This window comes from Phalacrocorax carbo, chromosome 11, assembly GCF_963921805.1.
Source record: "Phalacrocorax carbo chromosome 11, bPhaCar2.1, whole genome shotgun sequence".
In the NCBI taxonomy this organism is placed as follows: domain Eukaryota; kingdom Metazoa; phylum Chordata; class Aves; order Suliformes; family Phalacrocoracidae; genus Phalacrocorax; species Phalacrocorax carbo.
The window spans coordinates 20888448-20910415 of record NC_087523.1 but is presented as its reverse complement, the minus strand read 5'-3'; the positions used below and the strand labels follow the sequence as shown (position 1 = coordinate 20910415).

At 45.8% G+C, this 21968-nt stretch overlaps 1 protein-coding gene across 5 annotated transcripts in view; it reads left to right on the top strand.

Annotated features, from left to right (window-relative positions):
* Positions 1-211: 211 nt before the first annotated feature.
* Positions 212-21968, top strand: part of DCX (doublecortin) — a 105074-nt gene continuing 83317 nt past the window's right edge. For 2 of the 5 annotated variants that reach the window (XR_010374844.1, XM_064463372.1), the window contains exons 1-2: positions 17299-17549; positions 19095-19485. Coding sequence is in view for 4 of the 5 variants with exons in the window: in XM_064463372.1 (XP_064319442.1) it covers positions 19122-19485 (364 nt within the window). In the remaining variant the exon portion in view is untranslated. Of the gene's footprint in view, positions 1619-17298; positions 17550-19094; positions 19486-21968 lie in introns of those variants that run through there. The other 3 variants (XM_064463373.1, XM_064463371.1, XM_064463369.1) reach the window with 2 other exon arrangements.

Here is a 21968-nt window from a genome sequence, read left to right as displayed (position 1 = left end):
AAGAGAGATATATTGATTTCTGGAAGAAGATATAAAGCTATAAGAACTCCTTGGTCACTTACTGGAGGCAGCATCTCCTGTTCTCAGACAGGGGCAGCAGAGAGAGATTCCTCTCTGCTCAGCTGTTACACTGGGGCTCCTTATCCTGGCTTCTTACAGTTTTTCCATCCCTCACCTATGCTTCTTTTTTTTTAGCAGGTTTTGCCTGAAAGAACTGGATGAAATTTTAATAAATATCTTCTTGGACAAGAAATGCATTCAGGTTTGGCCTGGAAACCACATTCTTTTCCCCAGGAGCTGGAAGAGTTGTTCTTTAAGTGCCTATAGACACTTTTTCCCAGAGCAACTGCAGCCAGGGTGCCACCTCAAACAAAACCCATGGACATGATGCTTTCTGCTGTTGACGTCTTTAGATTAAGCTTGGATATTTTCCCATTAGAAATCATAGTGGTGTAATGGCTATTGGCTCTACATCTTTACTGAAGTGTTACACTAAGGATCCAACTAAGGACTTGAGGATCTCACAGTTCCTTTTGGCCCTCGCAACTACCAATCTATTTGAAGATAAATCCTCCATACCCAAGACCTCAGGTCTGTGCTACCAGAGGACTGTGTGCCTTCTTTTGTACCCGGATTGTGATAGGCATTCTCTTGCCTAGCAGGGAGGTGGTGCAGCCTCAAACCACTCCCAATCACTGCAACAGTGCCCAGTGCAGAGCACTGCCGTGAAAGCTGTGCCAGTTGGAGAGTTGAAAGCAGGAGCAGAAAAGGAAAGAGATCATACACGAAATGCTGAAAGAGAAAAGCACCCATACCCTTTGCTTGCTGCAGCAGACATTTCTTTGCCAGGACCCCCTTGGAGGCTACTGGAGAGATCTCTGCTGAGTTGCACTAATGACCTATACAATGGAATAAAACAACTTTCAGGAGATTTTACTCTCCCATCTGTAAGGGCTCCAGCCTCCATCATACTGATGCCCTTCAGTAACATTCCCTGCAAAACAGCTGCCTCTTAGCCACCACTCTCCCTTCCTCAGAGGCAGGTGATGTCAAACTGCATTATGCAGCCATGAATCTCCAAATCTCTCTGGGACTGCAGCAGATAAAAGCAATCATCTCTGTAATTAATATGTTTGATGAGTAATAGATAATAAGTTAAAATCCATGAGATGCAAGTAATGGCAGAACTAGCTGAGGATGACAGTGAGAGAGTGGTGGAGAACAAGAACCAAGCAGGGAACTCGGCTGGGGTAGCAACTGCTGTAGCTGTTTTAGTGCAGATTCACTGAGACTCTTCAGCAGAAAGTGCAACTTAAATAACTTAAACTTAAAACCAAGGCCCCAAAAAACTGGTAGCTGACATAAAAGGGACCTGATGCAGCACCGGCAACTACCAAGAAGTTATTAGGACAGCAGGATGAGAGAAATGGCTAGAAATGTGCTTTGTCTTGGCCAGTCCTGAAATGCTATCTCCAGTTGAGTTCGTAATTCCTCTGAGGGCTTTGCTTGTTTCTGTTATCTACTTTTTCCTTTGAGAGTGGACTGATCCTCAAATTTATCACCTGTAGTCATGCTTTCTCCAGGGGATGAAGAGCCAAAGTAGGAAGGACGTGCAAAGGTGCAATAAGAATTACAACGCAAAGCCATCATCTTGCCCTTTTTCCTTTGAAACACTCCTGATCCTCATTTTTATCTGCCTCTGAACTCAAAGTGCATTTGGATTCATAATAGCTGTGAGTTTTCACTGAAGGTTTCCTTTTGCTGTATCCAGAAGCTCCCCAGCTTCCTCAACCACATGATCAGGTTCATGAGCGAGACATTTGAATGCCAAGGCTCTTTTTTCCTTGCCACCCATCTTTTTGTCCAAGTTAGTTGCTGGGGTGCAGAGAGTAGAACAACATTCTATTTCCATTTACATCTGTGAAATCCCTGCAGTGATAAAAGGTTTGTTCAGGTCTCACTGAGCATACGATCTGGCTGATATTTAATCCACAGCAATAATAATTTCATTACATTTGAGATTTCTGTCACTGAAAAAGAATAGATTGGTGTGCTAGAAGCCCAAAATATCAACCACATCTTCACTGCATATCCCATTATGTTGTTTTATTTGGTGTCGATATTAATTTTTAAAGAGCAATAGCCATCAATAGGCAGTAATAAACAGGAGTATCCAGTGACAACCACTTTGTATAGTGGATGCTAGTTGAAAGTTTCTAAATAACCTCTACAAGTCATTGTTTCTGGATACTGTCAAGGATCTCAGGGCTCCAGAACATTTAGCAAGCTATTTAGACAATAAATACTACACAAGAAGTATTTATGAATTTATAAAAGAGTAAAATAGTTTTTTGTAGCTGACAGTGCAGATTCACTGAGACTCTTCAGCAGAAAGTGGAACTAAAAACCAAGACCCTGAAAGCTGGTAGCTGACATAAAAGGGGCCTGATGCAGCATCAGCAACTGCCAAAACTTTACAGCGTGGAGCAACCACCAGCCCTCTGGGGCTGACAAACAGCCTGGGGGTAGGTTATTGCCCAAGTGTTACTGCTCAGGTTTTACAGCAGCTTCAGAAGCAGCTGTCTCGCTGGGTCTGTGATGCACAAAACCAGACAAACCCTGATCTGGCCTAGCTTCCTAGTTTGTGGCTGGCTAAATCAGTGGTAGCTGGTGGCCTCCTGATTAGCTGGTGAAATAATATTTTCTCCCTAGAATCAGCCCAAACCAGCACATTTTAATTTGGGGGGGAAAGGGCAAAACTCTTTGTCATGTTTCACCTTAAAAACAGCTTGCCTATCCTTTACAGGGAAAGCTTTGTTCTCCCCTGCTTCCAGAGAAAGGGATCCCCGCTCTGCAGCACAGCAATATCACATTAGGTCTCCACGGGCATGACTCTCACATGCAGTTTCCTAAACAGTAGAACACTTTTCTTTAAGGAGCCTGAGGGAACAAGGAAGAAAAAAATGGAGGAGGCAGAGTAGTGGGAGATGCTCGCTAGGGACCTTGACTTTTCAAGAGGAGAGTGCCACAGGGTGATTGATGTCTTCACATCAACAAAAGACAAACACAGCTGCCCTGACTTGTATATTCAGATTTTGACTGTAACCCCTTGCAGTACAGAAAGCTCAAACTTTGAGAGCCCACAATAGTGGAATAGAGAAAAAGGCTTCTTGTATTGTGGGCTATTACAAATCTCATATACTGTTGAAGTGTTACAATTTCTCTACCGTAGCCTTACCAAACCACTATCAGAAATACTAGGGGAAGGAAATCATCCTACCCAATTTCCTTTAAGTACTCTGAATGGCCACACCTGGGTTTTGCTTTGAACAAATCCTTGCCAGCAAGCCTCTATTTAAAAGGTATGTAAAGTCTTACTGGAGGGCAGGTTATTTAGTAAGTTCTGGTAGCTATTTTTTTTCTCTGTTAAATTTGCTAGGCCTGGGTAATTTGAGGCTTTGTTCTGTATGTGGTAGGTAGTGTTTCTTTTATGTTGGAGCTAGGGGGAGGACAAAAAAAATGGGGAGATTGGGGTTTTTTTTCTACCTTTGTTTCTAGAAAGTGTCTGTGGTTAGAGAGCAAGTGTTTCTATGCTGATAAGCTAGTTGTAGTACTGGCTTTTAATCTGAAAAAGAAAAAAGCTTTAGGCTATGAAAATATCTGGTTTCACCTGAGTGCTTTTTGTACTGTAGTAGCAGAGTAAGGTAAGGAAAGCCTTTGTGATGGCTTGTGCTGAAGACACCAAGCAGAGGCTTCAGGAAGCCTGTGTGCTGAGCATTGCACACTCTGGGCTCCCTTAACAGGGGAGACAAGCTTTCTGTCTGCAAGTATGACAGAACTGTGTTGTGATGCTCCTGTTGTGGTTTTGGTGTTCAGGTCATGGCATTGTCTCTGTTCAGGGCCTTCCTGCCTCAGTGCAGGGGGTTAAGCACTTTCCTGGATCCCTTTCTCTAACCTTGCTCTCTAGTTCGCTCACCTTTTCCCTTATTTCTAGTCTGCTTGCTAGCACGAAGATAATCTTGTTTCCAGCATCTGCTTGCTCTTAGTTAGACCTCAATTGCAGGTTCTTTAAGAGTAGTTCTCACTTGTGTTTTTCTTATATCTTCCTTTCCTTGCTCTCCCTTCTGCCTATGCTGTACATGTGCTCATTGCTTTAACTCACCTCTTTCACAGCATCAGAGCTATGCTGGCAATGGGCCATCTAGTGCTCCAGATGGCTGGCACTTGCTGCCTCTGTCACAGGCTGAGGTAATGAGCTAGTTATTCCAGAAACAAATCCAATGCTATTTACTTCAGGGAATAGTTATACTAGAATGAGTTCTTGCCTGCTTCATTTCTGAAGGATGTGTTTCCTGCTACTTAAAACATCTTCCTCTAACATCACTCTGAATCTGCTCCAGGGCTTCCTGACTGAGGTATGGAGCAGACCGTTCTCTAATGAAGGTGTAGTAGCACCTCTCCACCTTGGTGTTGTTAGTCTGATGATGACTGTCACTTTAGGCTGGCTCACCCCTAGTTTTATCTACTCCATGGCTGTTTTTTCCAGTGGATGTGCAGAACATAAGTGAACCAAAAGCTCTTTTGCCAGCCTGTATGATACAGCCTCTCCTAACTGTGAGTAACTTACTGGTGGTTGTTTGGAATGGTATTACTTGACTCATATTATGCTCTTTGTTTCAGTGCTCTAGAAATCTTATCCCCTTAGATCCAGGGCCTTAAGTCCTCTATGTCATTATTTGGCTCATGGATCCCATTGTATATACTCTGGACACTTTGCAAACACCAGGGTCTTTACAATAGGGCAGCCAAACCAACAAATACTTTGCTTCTGCTGTGGCTAAAACTTGTTTGGGCCAGCTGTAGGGAAAAGTTTGCTTACCCTGGAACCAGTTATTATTGATGGGAAAATGAGTGGAAGCATGTGGCAAGCTCAGTGTATGAGGGGAGTCTAGAAAATTGTGCCACTTCTGGGATGTCTATATTCAGCTGGATTGTGGCTAAACTGGAGAGCAGAGTTTTGGTAGGGAGTAGCAAAGTTGAAACTGTGATGGGTAATTGCTTTGTATTAACAAGTACAGTCTGGGTTAGAGCTATCTACATCCCTTTGGGGCAAAGAGATATAAAGGTATTTGGGAAACAAGACTGAGAGAAGAGTTATTATGCGAATAAGAATCTCAGAAGTAATTTTGCTGTGAGAGCCCCTAAAGAAGCATAAGAAAAAGCTAACCTGTCCTCTCTGTTGAGGAGCAGTAACTTGAAGTTAGGATGGGAAGCTCAAGAGATTGAGGAAAGGACTGTTGCTTGTGGCAGCTGCTTATAAGCTATCGTGTGCTTGTCCTGGGACTCGTCCAGCTCCTATCACTCTAGCAGAAACACAGATATGCCACCTTCCATGCCATGCAGCTAGTGAGCTAGCATCCACCCCTGCCACAGCACAGGCTTGCTCCTGTCTGAGACTCACATGACCTAACATAACCCCTGCTTTGTAATAAATCCAATGTGCGTAGAGACATACTGACATCCACAATGCACTAAATCCTACAGTGGATTAGAAATATATTTATAGGAGCAAGCTGAATATTAATAAGCAGTCCCTCTCTGAAATTTAAATGTCTCCTAAAATTACTAGTTCTTCAGCCAACATAAATTAACATAAAACTGCTGCTAATCTCTGTCCTGGGTGAAGGGATGGAAAGCAGCCCTCCAACACAGCAACTCCAGATCCTAATTAAAAGCACCAGCTCTGTCAGTAGTTCAATGAATGGGACCTCCTATCTCCTACCCTACTAATCAGCTAGATGTTGCTGTAATCTTCTCCCTTGCTAGGCAGCTCACTTTTATCCCCTTTAATGACTCCAAAATGGTCACTTCAAGTAGTCCTTCCATATGCATTTGTCCTGCTAGTTATCACCCTGTGTAGGGATATTTTTCAATTTTATCCTTTCTCAAGAAAACTCATGTTGGTGAAGCATGTGCCTGGGTTTATTAGGGGTTTGTTCAAGAGCTGGGAAGACTGAGCAGTCTCCATGGATTCAGATCTAAACTCTCCCCTTTATAACTGCAGCAGCACAGGCTGAAGAATAGACTGGGCTCTCATCTTGAACAGCCATTCCTCATGTGCTCTGTGTAGGCCAGGCTGGTAAGGTGTAGTCAGCAAGCATCTTGAGCTGGCCCCTCTCAGTACGGAGCTGAGCTATTGAATGAAACATGGATGAACAGCATGTGGGTTATGGCTTGTCTGAATTTGTGCTCTAGCTTCAGTCCTTGGGGTGCTGATGTCCCTGGGTGCCCTGGGGTTGTGGGCAAGCATTGCTCCCTCAAAAGAGGCAGTATGTGAACTCTGCAGGGAACATCTGATCTGCTGCCTAACAGCCTCTGAAGATCCAGGAAGACTCTGAATGCTTAAAGCAATACTGAAAATGTGGTATTAGGTGTTTAAGGGTTGCATGCAGAAAATGAGCTGTTGAAGGGAGAGGGAAATGTGCCTGAACAGGAATTCACAGCATAAAGTAGTTGTCCTGGAGCTAGCCAAAAGGAAATCCTGGGCATGGGGACTTGTAGAAAATGGGCTGTGTGCATGTGGTTGTATGCTGCCTGAAATGCCAATGTGTGTGTATTCAAAGCTGTGCTTTGGACAGCGCTGCTCAAAGGAAACCACTTGCATAAAATCTTCATCAAGGGTGTGGAAGTAAAAAGGGAGACTCTGGCAGTGCTAAGGCACAGCAGTCGGTGACCACATGCATGTGGTGTGAACTTCCTATGTGCTAGTGTTGAGAAGCTAGTAAGAATTTTATGGAATGAGTTAAAGGCAATGGAATGGGTTGTTCAGGGAATACCATGGAGGTCTGTTCTGCAGAGTGGTTGGCTGGAGTCTAAAACACCCATGATATTCTCTTTAGGCTCTGAGCTCCTTCAAAGATTTGATTGCAGTGACATGGAATGTCTTCTCTGACCCTTTTGCTGCTTTGAGGCAAGAAAGCAGATGCTTTTGGCTGTGCATGCTGCTGGCCTGCATGGCTCAGTGTTACAGAGAGAAACTCTTATTGGGTTGCCATCTGCTGGCACTGTATTTAACTGCTTCCTACTGGGGGTAGCAAAGAGAAGGACATCTACAAAAGGGGGTCAAGTAAGCCTGAAGTGAAAGTGCCTGGCAACTTCTTCTCTTCACGTGCTTTACAAGTCCTTCAACCAATTGTCTGTACTGGCTTAGTAGACCTTCCATTAAAGGGAAGAAAGCTGTGTTGTCGTGTAGGAAGCCTAGTGTCTGTTCTAACTTGAAATGGTTTCTTACTGTCATCACCCAATGGGCCACAAGAAAAAAAACAATTGTGCTTAGTCTGTTGTGGTGGGTTGACCCTGGCTGGATGCCAGCTGCCCACCAGGCTGCTCTACCACTCTCTTCCTCAGCTGGGTAGGGGGAGAAAAATACAACTAAAGGCTTGTGGGTTGAGATAAGGACAGGGGGAGATCACTCACCAATTACTGTCATGGGCAAAATAGACTTGACTTGGGGAAAGTAATCTATTACCAATCAAATCAGAAGAGGGTAATGAAAAATAAAACCTGAATCTTAAACCACCTTCCCCCCCACCCCTCCCTTCTTCCCAGGCTCAACTTTACTCCTGATTTCTCTACCTCCTTCCCCCCAGTGGTGCAGGGGAATGGGGTTTGCGGTTAGTTCATCACATGTTGTCTCTGATGCTCCTTCCTCCTCACACTCTTCCCCTGCTCTAGCTTGGGGTCCCTCCACAAGCTTCTCAAATGTGGGCCTTACCACAGGGTGCAGTCTTTCAGGAGCAGACTGCTCCTGTGTTGGTCCCCCACAGGGTCACAAGTCCTGCCAGCAAACCTCTTCCAGTGTTGGCTTTCCACTGGGTTCCAGCCTGCTTTGGGCATCCACCTCGTCCAGTGTGGGGTCCTCCATGGGCTGCAGGTGGATCTCTGCTCCACCATTAACCTCCATGGGCTGCAGGGGCACAGCCTGCCTCACCATGGTCTTCCCCGTGGGCTGCAGGGGAATCTCTGCTCTGGCACCTGGAGCACCTCCTCCCTCTCCTCCTTCCCTGGCCTTGGTGTCTGCAGGGCTGTTTCTCTCACGTATTCTCACTCCTCTCTCTTAGCTGCTGTTGCGCAGCAGTTTTCCCCCCTTCTTAAACATGTTATCCAGAGTTGCTGATGGGCTCAGCCTTGGCCAGCGGTGGGTCCATCTTGGAGCCAGCCAGCGTTGGCTCTGTTGGATGTGGGGGAGCTCCTGGCAGCTTCTCACAGAAGGCATCTCTGCAGCCCCCCACTACCAAACCTTGCCACGCCAACCCAATACATCTAAGCTGAAACTTGTAGGAAGAATAACCAAATTATAGGAGTTGGGTTGATAAGAGGAAGTTGAAACACAAGACTATGAGCTACCAGTTTGTTTGAATTAAATCCATTATCATTAAATACTAAATGTTTAGCTCAGTTTTACCTGAATTTCTGATCACAAGTGATCATTTCTGGCAGGATGCAGTGTGATGCTGAACAGACACTGCATATTATGTTGATGAATAGCCATTACGCAGTTGTCAGTTCTGTAGCTGGGTAAGGGCAAGGCTTATGCTGCTGCTCACTGGGTTGGAGGCAGTGGGCATGCTTCAGAGCTTGCGGTGTCCTCGCACATCACCAAGCCAAAAAAGCCAGGATCTTTCCTAGCTTCCTGCTGCCATGCCCAGGAGGTGGAAGGAGAGGTGATTCATTTCTTTCTTGCCATAGCAGTTCCTACAAATGATGGACTAGCTGTTGTTCCTGCAAGTCCTTGCTGAGATTGAATGGCCCACAGCTCAGCAGCGCTGCCACTAGAGCACAGTGACTGCAGCCTTCCTCTCCTTTCTAGGGACCCAACAGCACGGCTGTGAGCAGCGAACTCCAAACCGAGCAGCACCCGGACAGGAATCAGTTTCCACTCCTGATGCTCAGTTTTACCACAGGGTGGCATCGTTGTTGCCTTCCAGACACCTATGGCACCGGGAAGCGGCACCCTGCGGATGAGGGTTGGAGGGAGGTCCTCACACAGCGATTGCTCGAGTGGGCGCTCTGCAGGTCTGTGCTGCTTTGCAAGGCGCAGTGGACGTCCCCTTTTGTGCACTGAACTTGCGCATCTTCTGTGCCTCGGATTTCCTGGTACATCTGCCAACCTCGCGGGGAGCCGATGTGTATGGGTGTTACTACATCTATGAGAGCGGTGTGTGTGCGATGTGGATTGTGATTAGTGCTGCGGGAAGTACTATAGACCTCACTCTACAGGTCCCCCTTTCACACATCTGTGGACAAGGCACGGAAGGAGGCCTAAAGTGGATATCCCAAAGTGAAGCGAGCGTGCTATAAAGAAGAGAGTGAGAGAATCTCTGGTGTGACCAGCCTGGAGATGACTGGGCTAGTGTGGGCTAAAAGTCAGACAGGCACTGCCTTTCATAATTCTCTTTCAGGGTTATGTCTCCAGGCTTAGCCCACAAACTGGCGATTTGGGCCAGTCAGCAGTGCAGAGGGCTGGATCGTTGCAGGGTGACCACAATGAAACAAGTCATGACTCTGCCCAGGAGACGTGCAAAGGCTATTCGAGTTGTGGTGTGGGCCTTGAATTAATCTTGAGTAAGAGGTATTTGAGCAGAGTGTTCCATGTGCTTTCAGGGTTAATAACTGTAAGGATCAAACTGAAAATACTTTTTGGGTTGCTTAGTGAGTGGAAGTCACCTAATTCAAAAAGAGTTTGGATTTCTAATTTGAAACAGAATAAAACTTTAACTCAGAGCAGTAGAGTGCTTCATGGGTACAAAGAACAAAATAATGGCCTGTTAGTATTTACGGCTGTACCCTGTATCCATAGTGGGGCTGCAGTCTGCTCATCTGCCTTTCTCTGGTGGTTAGAATAAAGCAGGAGATGGATAAAAGTAGTGGCAGTAGCAATTATATAGTAATATAGCATTATCCCATGGCATGAAGGTGGGATGGTAATGTTCTGCTGGGACTTAACAGGGTACACACAGCTCCGGGGGCATAAGACTATCGCGGCAGGAGGGCCTTTGCCTTTGTAGTTTAGCTGATGCTAATGGAGAAAAGGACTGGGGTTATAGCTCACAGGGCCCTTGGTAAAGCCATTCTGCTACTGATATTCTTTTTATTCAGCTAGGCAGGACTGGACCTGATTTTTTTTTTTTGACTACCACAGCATTCCATTAATTGATTTTTCTGACTTGAGCCATGTGCCCCCATGCATCCCATGTAAAGACCACCCTCAAATTCAGAATGCAGGGAGAGCAGGGTCCCATTACACACTCAACAGTAAGTGGCTCTAGGGCTTGTTTCTCTGGAGTTTGAGGTCCCAGAAACATACTTATTCCCTTGTGGCTTGCAAGTAGCTGCTTTTTGGTTCTAGCTCTGTGGTTACCAATAACTGCTTAGAACTGAGTTTAAAATGGAAACCTGCTTTATCTGATGCCTGAGCTCCTATTCTTGCTCAATTTGTGTGTTTATGTAGCTGGTATTGGTAGCCCTTATGAGAGCTCATTGAGTCAGAAGTGTAGTTGACAGCACCTTCACATGACACCAGGAGTTTCTTCTGAACTGGTTCATGATCCAGACTTTGGAATACTAGTCCTGATGTTCTGGTATGGTTCTTATTCTCCTGTTCAATTGTACTGTGGTTCACAAAGTTTTCCAGGCTGGGAATTTCATCTAATGAGGAAGAACAAATAATCTATAAGCAGCGTGTAATAATATTTTATCTTACATTGGGGGGGCTTCCTAATGAACAGAGCCTGTGTAATCTGATGATAAAATATCATCAGAATCGGCACTGGATTTTCTGGTGTCGGCTTCTAGCCCAATAGCTCCCAAATCATCTAGTGCTGCCCTGCGATGTTAAACAATGGCCTAGTTTTCAGTGTGCTGCAGATGTTCAAAAGAAAAGGGAACTACTTTTTTTCCTAAAAAGGTCAGCACCAAAGCACTGATAGTCATTGTCTCCCTGCTGGATGAGATGCTTCCCTCCAGTGAAGTCTGTTCAGGGACTTTAATGGAGCAGGAGGATGCCCCGTGCTTGTCTCTTGATGGTCATGCTGTAGACAAGGAGGAGAACTTCTTCCTGAAGCCATCTCTCACTTGTCAGCACAGCTCTGGTATGCACGGAGGGAACAGGGAAAGAGCAGCAGAAGTTCAGATCAGAGTTTCAGTACTTGAAATAGAGCTATTTAGAAGGTAGAGTGTCTCAGTGTTTCATCCTGTAGTCTTTGCTCTAAAGATAAAACATACACGTAGCTCTGTGTAGGTTCTCAGGAGGTATCTAAAATCCCTGGATGCATCAATAGCTGCTAGGGACAGGGCTTTGCATGCCAGAATGTGTTTGGAACCTGCTTCCTTCCTGTGCTCCCAGTGCTCAAGGGTGCCTTGTACTAGAAACAGGGTGTTGCTGCCTGCTACATACAAGACCCAGCTTTTCAAAGCCTGGTAGTAATTTTGGGAGAAGAAGAATCAGATTTGGTTTAGTGTATGATAGTTTTCAGTGTGGGGTCTGGTTGCTGGAGAAAGGGGACTGAAGAGGTCAGAGCTGACCTTGTTATAGCATGTTTTATTGTCTTTCCATTCTGCCCGACTGAGATGAGCCTGTGTCTTTCTAGCATGTGAGACTGCAGCTATGCAAGCAAGAAATCTCAGTTCATTCATGTTTAAACAATGGTCTTTCAGTGTGCTTGTGTATTGTAATTTGCATGAGTCTTTGAGCAGATAAGTTTTTCTTTTAATCTAGGTAAATGAGTTTTTAAATTGCTGTATCTACCTTTAAATTTCAATACAGATGCAAAGCAATGATTATCAGTGTTAATTATAGATAAATATGTGTGCCTGAAGAACAGTAGCAAAATAGCTGAGCGGTAGCTGCAGCCATGAAAAAAAGAAATCACCATTTATTATTGTTCTCTGTGAATTTTTAGGATAAAACTGATTTGAACCATCCCCTAAAAACAATAACACCAGCATAAAAGCAATATTTCCCCACTCTATCTTCTTTCCTGGAGAGTGTAAAAAATTCTTTGAGCTGCCTCTCTCAGCTGTTACTGCTGGTAGAAAGAGGTGAGCAAGCTGAATGACAATTATTCCTACTATGTAGCTGAGAGCTCAAAGCTTCTACTCAACAGCTGAGCTCAGCCAGAATCCACGCTCTAAATACTGATTACTCATCTCCTGCCAAGAGACAGGTTTCCTTAGAGCCTTATAGCTACCCTGGAAGTTTTCCAGCACCCGTGCCGTACTGCCAGAGGCCAGATGTGTTGGCACAAACACAGGCTGTGCCAGGGTGTGAGCCTTCTACCAGTAAGGTGGGATGTGCTCCAGAGATAGTGTGGACCTGTTTGAGTCTACCTATGGGCAATGTGTTGGGGTGCATGGACCTCTCAGATGCTTGTAACATTGAGGTTCATAATGAAACCGATAGTCTGAGAGCTCCAGGTTGGGGCAATTTGCCACCTTGTGACCTCTAGTTTTTGTCCTAAGGCCACTGAAGGCATCTTTTTTTGTCTTCTATTTAAAATGCTGATTTTGTAGGTCATATGCATTCACTATGTGATAATGAGAAGGTATTTGCCTAGGACACTCGTGGCAAATCCTGCTGCCTCTGCTGGGCTTGGTCTGGGATGGCATTGACTGAGTGTACTGAGTGGAAGTCTCATATGAAAACAACTTCTGGTCTATTGTTGTGATCTGTAAGCTTGTAAGATGGGCTGTCTGGAGATCCTTTGCAAATAGTCCTCCAGTGGCACCTGACTTCACAGTCACTGCCTTCAGAGTGACAGAAAGGATCTATGTTTGAAAGGAAACATCTTGCATTTTCAACTTGAATGTGATGTGATTCCCTGTGATGGCTTTGATGGGATTTTCCTTTCCATTGTTTAATATTTGGAAGTCCTTCAAACCAATGTTACATTCAGCAGGCATTTTGAGAAAGGCTGGCAGTCATGTATTCAGTTAGAATTACTGTATAAAATGAAATTACCAATAAATTATTAACTACTTGGTTATGGTCTCCTAACTACTACGATGCAGCACATGGACAACCTTAGAGAAAGGAAACATCTGGATTTTCTTGTGGTTCTGTTTGTCATGACCTTGGCTGGGACTTGCAGACTGTGAATCATATGTAATTTGGTCAGCAAAAATGTACTAACAACCTCTGTGAGGGTTCTGCATGTTCTCCAGGGTACAGGCAGATGTTTCCATGGCTTTCTGCAAGCTTTGCGAATTGCTGTTAAGTGAAAATGCTGCCACAGAACTGCCACCAGAATTTGGCTTGTGGAACTCACTGAGTCTGGCAGGATTTACCCAAGATATCATGGGGTGTGCACGGGGGTGGGGGTGCTTCATTTTCTGCTATCAGGGAATTTGTTTTCAGCCGGGAAGGATTTAGTGATTGTAGTGATTTGCTTGTAGGAGGGGCTGAGCCAGAAGAAACCTAGTGCAAAAGGTATTTTTCTCTTGGATGACTGTTGTGCATTATAATGCTTTCTCATATCTGGATGTGTTGGGAATGTCTTGAGTGAGTTCATTGAATAACTCATTATGAGCTGCATTGTTTCCAGATGCTTACAAGAGGCTTATTAGCACAGGAAATGGCCTTTTCACTTGCAGCCTGCTTCCTGTTGATCCACCAGAGGATGTAAAGGCCTTTTTCTCCCAAATTTCAGCAGGGCTTATCTGAAGCCAAAGTCATCTGTTGAGATTGAGGGGATCTGCTAAGGGTGCACAAATGCACTGACTCACCCAGCCTCTGGGGTCTGGAGGCTGGCTCTGGAGGAATGACAGGTCTCACCCAAGAAATGCTGGTGCTGTGGAGCACAGGTGAGGAGCCCCACATTGGCTGGCTGCTAGAGGTGGCCTTGGAGCCCAGTCTCTGCTTCCACCCTCTCCTTCTCCAGACTGAAGACTTTGTCCTTGCTGCTCCCTGGGGTTTTGAGTGATTCAGGCTGTACAAGGGTCCAGCCCTCTGACTTCAGGGTCTGAACAGCCTCTGCAGATGGTTACAAGGCTTGGAGTAGTGAAACTATGCTCTGGAGGTATTCCTCCACCCTTCTCTCCCCAGCAGCTGAGCTGACTTTGGCTTACTAGCATTGGTATTTAAAAGACTTTCAGATGTGTGTGGTCCCTGTAAAAATAAATCTCCAAAGGAAACAAATGTTATGTGGTGAAAGTCTGCCAAGTCCCCGTTGCTTATTAGCTCATAGTATTATGTAGAGACTTAACTCTATAGCCTGATATAGATAATTCTTCGACGAACTGTCAGCTCTTTTGAAGATTCAGGTTTAAAGCCTGTTGCTCTGTAGGGTCAAGACTGAGCCATTGGCTTTGTGGCTTTCAGTTTCGAGTGCCTTGACACATTTGGCAGAGCCCTGAAATAGTGATTTGTCATTTCAGAGGGTTTTGGTGTGTAAGTTCACATCAAGCGAAGCTTTCAAAGCAGCGATCAGGGATGACATTTTCAAACCAGACCAGAACAACAGAGGTTAAAATAAGAAATGTAATTAAACATGTGCATCTAAATAGACGGACTTGAAAATGTTGATCCAAGACTTCTTTCAAAAGCAGTGATCACTTGATTTAATTTTTTCCAGAATTGCCATCTGTGGTGCAGCCAGATTCAGCTACTTATCACCCTGACTTATATCCTGATGGGGGAACATGCTGTACTATCAGATGCAATTTTTTATAGAAGTTAGGATGATGTATAGCAAAGCAACTGGGCGTTGACATAGAGAGTACTTAAGACTGCAAATCCTAATGATGCTAGAAACTGGATTTTCTAGGTATTTGTGAAAAAGTTAGCACAAAGCAGCCACAAAATCCCTTTTACCTCCAGTCTGTCCCTTTCCAAAGTATCACAGTTGCTCAGCAATGTCAACAAACATGTCTTTATACAGATTTAGTTACACAGGCAAAAGTCTAAATGTTAGCTTCCTGGAGGAAAGATGATTCACCTGATTTAAATCAGATAATTTAATCTGAAGAGCTAAATTTATCTTTCCTTTATAGCTAAATGAAATTATTGATGGGAAGGGTAACTTTTTTCCACTTCTCAATCACTCATGCTGCCTAAAATGGTTTAGGTTATGGTGTCTCAGAGGGTGAGTCTCTCCTGATGTAAATAGCTTTTGACTAGCATTAACTCAAGGCTGGTGAAGAAGCTTCTGTGCCAGACCAACAGAAATGAAGTCAGGAGCAGGACCTTGCATTCCTCAAGAAAGCTGTTTGTTTTCTATGCCTTATTGCATAGCCCAGCCAATGTCTGTAGCACGAGCTGATCCTGTTCTTGTTTGTAGAGAAGCAAATATGGTGTGTTTCCACTGAGGACATGTGAAATTGTTCTGGCTCCAGGGCTCTTCACCTCTGATGCTCTGGCTGCTGAGATCCTTTTTGCCTTGTGGCAGGATTAGAGGAGCACAACTGTACTGAAGGTGATTTGGGCACATTTTAGGAACAACTTGAGGTTTACCCAAGATGAACATTACCATCATCGTCTATAGAAACCTTATCCTTCAGTCAGGAACAAATACCAGGTCTCTTGCTGGAGTAATTCTGCTTTTAAAAGGAAGTGCCCATGCTCCAAAAAGCTTCTGGCAGTGTCCCAAGCAGGTATGTCCATATAGACATGCTTCACCTTCTCACTAGCAGGTATGGTCTCAGATGTAGAAAGAATTTAAAAGCCATCTGTTTGTTAATGCTGCTTGAGACCCTTTGCTGTCCTCAGAATGCTCCATACAAGTCAAACTGGGGAGGTAAGTTGTACAATCCTACTGACCTCATGGGTTTGCATCACCCTGCCAGGTTACGCTGGGGAGGCATCCGCATCCTTAGACAGCATCCCCAGCAGTCTGCCTCTTCTCTGTCAAAGCTCTGTGCACCACTGAAGACTGAATTTGGTTTCTGTTTCTCTATTCTTTCTGTTACTGTACTTAGCACATGCATTATTTATCTTTGGTACATTTTAAGGTATAAATAAAGTTATATTACAGCAATATTGTGGTATAGGGAAGAATTGTTAATGATGGACAGATGAAGCACACAGTGATGAATAGCTGGGTTTTATCTAATTTGGAATAGGATCTAATGGGATGAGAAGGCCTAAAGTCCCACCTACCCCTTGCATCTGCATACAGAGACTTACTGAAATATGCCTGGAGAGCACAGACCCTGCTCTTTCCTGTGGTCCTCTCAAGTGCTAATTCTTGAGGAAGGAAGAGATCTATGGTCTCCTCCGTAGTGATCCCACCAAGCACATAAGGGAGCAGGGAACAGCTTTAGTGGAGGATGCATGGAAGCCTTTGAATAAAAGGATGGTTTCAGGGAATACGAAACTTTTTACAGATGTCATGTATGAAAGTTGCTGGCAAAAATGAGCTTTCAGTGGGTTTGGTCAGCATTGCCTGGATTAATATGTACAGGGCAGACAAAGCTGGAATAAATACAAAGCTCGAATAAAGACTAACTTTTTCTGTGTAAATGTGATACTGCTGTGATGTGCCAAAATGACAAAATTTGATGTTTTCATTCAAAACAGACACAGTGTTGTTAGGAAAGATTCCCTTTTACGGATGGGAAGACCCTCCCATTTCCAAATCCTGTTCTTTTCTAAAATAAAGATGGAACCAGCACCAGTGGAGTTAGTGGTGCTGCTTTTCTAAGTGCAGGACAGAAATCTCCATCCTGAAAGCAGGTGAAAGATTTTGCTGTCAAAGTGAAAGAGCCCAGTACAATTTTGTAACAGCTGAGTCCTCCTGCAATGGAATTGGAAAATAAACTTCTCATAGTTTGGGATATGAGCCAGGCTGAATCTGTTGGGTTAAGCTTGTGTCGAATGACTCCATCCTGAACCCCTTGGGGATTTGAATGAACTGGGATTCAGAGCTCTGGCTTATGTCCAATGTTAATGGAGAAAAATTATTCAGGGACGCTGCATGCTGAACCACCAAATGAATTCTCCCTTTCTGCTTGCCAGTGTAAACCATGAATGCTGTGTAAAACCAGTATAGGAGCAGGACTGTGCCCAGTTCCACTGGTCAACTTTTTTCTTAGTTGCTTTTCTAGTGCGGAGTCGTGCCAGTATTGTAGTGCTCTGTGGGACTGTAGCCATGACCTCCCTGTAATGTTGGTACATCAGTCCGATTATGCTCTTTTATTTGGTGGGGCCAGATGCTTCCTTGGTGAAGCTAGAGCCAAGGGGAAATTTGCAGCCTTCAGAACATCACCCCAAAACTTGCCCCTGTAAACTTTTTGTTTACCCAGCTGTTAACCTATTCCAGCCCTGGATGAACACACCCTTTTTTCCCTCAAACACAGAAGAATACGAGACGGCAATTGATGAGATTAAAAACCACTGAGGCAAAGTTACCGTGAAGGGATCGAACAAGGCACTAGGACCTAGGAGGCGTCTCATCCACCCTGGCAGGAATTTCTTGCTTGGAGCTCAGACAACAAAGGCAGAGTGAGCCTGGTTTTCTTTCTCTCAGCATCTCCACCCTGCGTGCTGAAAACCGGTGAGTAGAGCTTTTCTGAGTGACTTGCATGCAGAAAAGTAACAGATGTTGGATAGAAAGGAGGAATCTTTCTCTTGGTACCTTACAGCATCTGCAGTTCATTTTAAAATCAGAACCCCTTGCATCCTCTGATTCATTCCCGAAGTTGCTTGGATGTTTCATTGTTCACTGCGTGACACCAGACTGAATTTACCCCAGCTGGCATCGTGGTGAAAATGTTTCCAACTTGGGGCTTCTGTGCAGATTGTCTGCATTGTTACCTTCTGCATTATTGCAGTCTGCGGACAATGATTTTTCTTGCACAGGTCACGTTGACATTGTAAAATACAGGGAAGGAGCTTCGTTCTGGCAAATGTAAGGGGTGGGGAAGAGATAGCAACAGCTTTTCCTGGATTTATACCTGGCTGCCAAGTGCTGGTGTAAATCCCCTTTCTGCCCTGTGTTAACATGCAAGCAACATATGTGAGTTGCATGTTCCTGGTTGTGCTGGGGGAGTGGAAGGGTCTTTCTGTTGCGGGGTTGGGGGTTCCTCCTCCTTTTGTGTTGGGGTTTGGTGCAGGAGGAAGGTTGTTCTTGAGCATAAACTAGAGACTGTGTAGCGATCACTGCTTGCTGGGTGTCAGCTCGAGTCTCAGTTTTCTGTGCCAGTGGCTTGCGCTGGGAGCCCCCCGCTCTCAGAACAATGAAAGGTGAGCTAGCAGGGGCGGCGTGTCCCTCGGGCAGGGGCACTTCCAGCAATTACATCACTTAAGGCTGGAAGGGGTGGTGGTGGAAATATCCCCTTTATTTTCTCCTCCTCATTAAACGGGAGCAGAAATGCAATTCAGAGGAGACTCAGGCTGAAAAGAGCTTATCGAAGCCTTGTTTCAATGACAGGTTTTTCTTTCCAGTCATTTCTTCTTAGAGATGTAGGCTGGTCCTGGGAATTGATTGATGGGCTAGGAGGGGGCTGCGGATAGGGGGAAGGGTGGGCTGGATCTCATTGCTAACCCTTATTGAACAGGCTGTCACAAAGAAACTGCTTATTCCCCTGTGACCATTCTTTCATAAATGCCAGTTTATTCTAATGTTAAACATTCAGATGCTCTGGTTCCTTCCGTGATTCGACAGATTGAAGGGCTGACTTACTGGGATCTCCTTGTTTTCTGTTGTCAAAGGAAACCTCACAAGGCTCAGAGGTTTAATTCGTTGCCAACTGGTGTTTGGATGAGTTTTGGGGGGCTGAGTTGCGATTGCCATGTATCCCTTTGGCCCCAAGTCCCAATTTACTGCACTTTGAAAACTCCCAGGTGCAGGAGCAGACAGCTCTCTAGAAACGTGTTCCCTGCCCCCAGTAGTTGGATCCTTTTCAAAATGCGAGGACCACTCCTACCCTCAGTCCCCAGAATCGATACAAATCTGGGTCGGCGCTTCCCAAATACATCTGTCCGTCTCCAGACACAGCTCTTGCATTAGTGTCGTTTTTTTTCCTCTCTGGATTGTGGCTCCGCTTGGCTCTAACCTGTCCCTTTGCACTCCTTCTCTCCCCATCTCCTTCCTGCTCAGCTTCAGATCTTTAGGGTTCACCAAACTATGGAACTTGATTTTGGACACTTTGACGAAAGAGACAAGGCGTCCAGAAACATGCGAGGCTCACGTATGAATGGGTTGCCCAGCCCCACTCACAGTGCTCACTGTAGCTTCTACAGAACCAGGACCTTACAGGCACTGAGTAACGAGAAGAAAGCCAAGAAGGTGCGTTTCTATCGCAACGGGGACCGCTACTTCAAGGGGATTGTATACGCCGTGTCCTCTGACCGCTTCCGAAGTTTTGATGCTCTCCTGGCTGACCTGACCCGGTCCCTGTCCGACAACATTAATCTGCCTCAGGGAGTCCGTTACATTTACACCATCGATGGGTCGCGGAAGATTGGGAGCATGGATGAGCTGGAGGAAGGTAACTAGCATTGCTGTCTGGTGCAGAGGAGGCGGGGTAGGAAGGGGGCTGCACCACTTGGGTCTGCCGTTAAGGTCACATTTCCTCGGGCGTGCGGGGGGGATACTTCTGCCCCTCTGTGCTGAACCTGCCTGTTTGCCTTCCCCTCTGGAGAGGCATGGGAGAGGGTGGCAGCGCAGGGGCTGGCAGCCCCCGGGGTGTCCCCCAGCTCGCTCGGGTGCAGATGCACCAGAGGGGTGTGTCTTACTCTTGGCTAGACGTGGCTGTGTCCATCACTTGGGGGGGCTATCTGAGGGTGTCCCCATGTCTGTCCGGGCTGGGGGGGGGGGGCGGTCCCAAATGGGTGCAGGGGGTGGCTGAGGAGTGATGTGGGTTTCCCACTGGGGTGAATGGGTATGAATGGAAAAACAAGGGGTGCTGGGGGATTCATGTAGTGTGCGTAATGGGGGTGGGAGGGATTTATGCACTCTGTGTATGGGGGTGTTTTGAGGGGTTTGTGCACAATGTGTGCGTACAGGGGTGTGGTCAGGGCTGTGCAGGGACTTGAGTGTGTGGCGTGGGGTGTTGGGGAGGGATGCAGTGTGTGTATGGTGGATGTGTGGAAGGTGGGGGTTTAGGCATTTTTACAGTGTTTGGGGAGTCTGTGGAGGGTGTGTTGAGCTCACACTGTGTTTAGAGGGGGAAGTTAATGAACAAGGTGTGTGTATGGAGAAGGGTGTTTGAGGGGGTTGCACCAGGTGAAATTTGGGGTTTTATACATGTGTGTGGAAGAAGGTGTAAGGAGGGTTAATTGCAGAAGAGGTGTTGGGATTCCTTGAGGGGTCTCATGCAGAGGATGTGTGTTGGGGTTCATGCTTGGGGGGGTGGAGGTGTGTGTGTAAAGGGGTGTGCTGGGGGGGTTCTTGCATAGTGCTGTGTGTAGAGGGGGTGTTGGGAGTTAATGTGCTGTGTGTAAATATGGTTCACACAGGGTCTGTATGGAAGGGAGGTGTATCGAGATATTCAGATGGGGGGTGTGTGTGTAAGGGGGATTGTTTCTGGGGAGTGTTTCTGCAGGGCCTGTGTGGTGTGGGTGGGTTGCTGTGTTAGGTCTGCGGGGGAGTTTGGGGAGTCATCCCCTGTGTGGCAGGTCTGAGCGTGCAGGGCATGCTCAGGGCAGGTCGGAGTATATCCCTGTATCTAGAGAGGGTGTTGGTGTGCCTGTTCCTCTGAGTGTCACTTAGGCTGTGGGATGAAGGATGAGTCAAAAATCAGCCCTTCCGTCTGGAAGGGGTGATCTGGGGGCAGGCTTATTCCTGTGGAGCTCAACTGCCAGCCTTGTCTGTGCCTGGGGAGCTCCCTCTGCAGCAGTGGGTTGCTGCCATGGGTGCTGCCTTTCTCAGGGAGTGTCAGGAGGCCCCCCAGGATGCAATTGCTACATGGCCAGTCCTGCCTCCTTGCCCAAGGCATGGCCATGGGCAAGCTCTGCTGGTGGCAAAGCCTAAGTGGGGCGCACAGAGGACACCCACAGCCACCCGGCTTTTCTCTTCCCTGAGCAATTCAGATATTCTTTGTTTGGGACCTGGTATATCCCAAATACTCTGTTGCAAGAGGGGAGTTGCTCTTCCGTGTTCCTTGACGTTTTCCTCCAAGCAGATGACCTAGCTGATTTGGTGACTTCAGAAAATCCACAAGGCTTTTACTTTTAATAAAAGACAATGGATGTGAGTGTGCGAGCCACTGAACTGCAGGGGCAGCCTCAGAAGTGAGTCATTGTGTGACCTTGACTAAAGCATCTCTCCCCAGAATTTCCTTATCTGTCAAGTGGGATACTCATTTCCCCAAAATACTTAGTGGGGACGAGCACACAGAATAAATATGGTTTCCATAGAGGAGTTTTACTGGGAAGAAATTGCTGCCTTTCAGAGATGATGCAGTCCTAGTGGAGTTATTCTCAGCCCAGTTACAGCTGTCAAATGGAGGTGTGGTCTCCCTTAATTTTAGAGATTCTGCCATGTTTCATTCTGATCTCTTAATATGGCCACAGCCTTTCTCTAATGGCAGCTCTATTCTGCTTGTCCTAGGTTTTATGTAAAGCTTCAGGAATAACTCCACAGGAGAAAATGTGGTTCTTTATTCTTCGTTTACACTCTTCCTGCTTTTTGTCTGTGAAGTTAAGAAATCTTTAGTTGTTATACCTGCTTTACACTGGGTTTTGCTGCAGGTTAGAAGGTACCTAGTTCTTGAAAATATTTTTTACTGGTTAAGGTACAGGCAGGAGATGCTGTCATTCGGGTTCTGTCTTTGCTCTGCCAAAGTGATATCTGGAAACAGCACTGAAGAAGGGGCACTAAAACAAAAATAGGATTGTCTGCATGGCTTTGTCCTCAGCAGAGCATCAGCTAGGAAAATGCAATGTGAGCAGAGGGGAAACAAAGAAATCCAGTTATTGAAAATGCAGAAGTAGATCTGCATGCGGTTGTTGACAGTTGAATGGTAATATT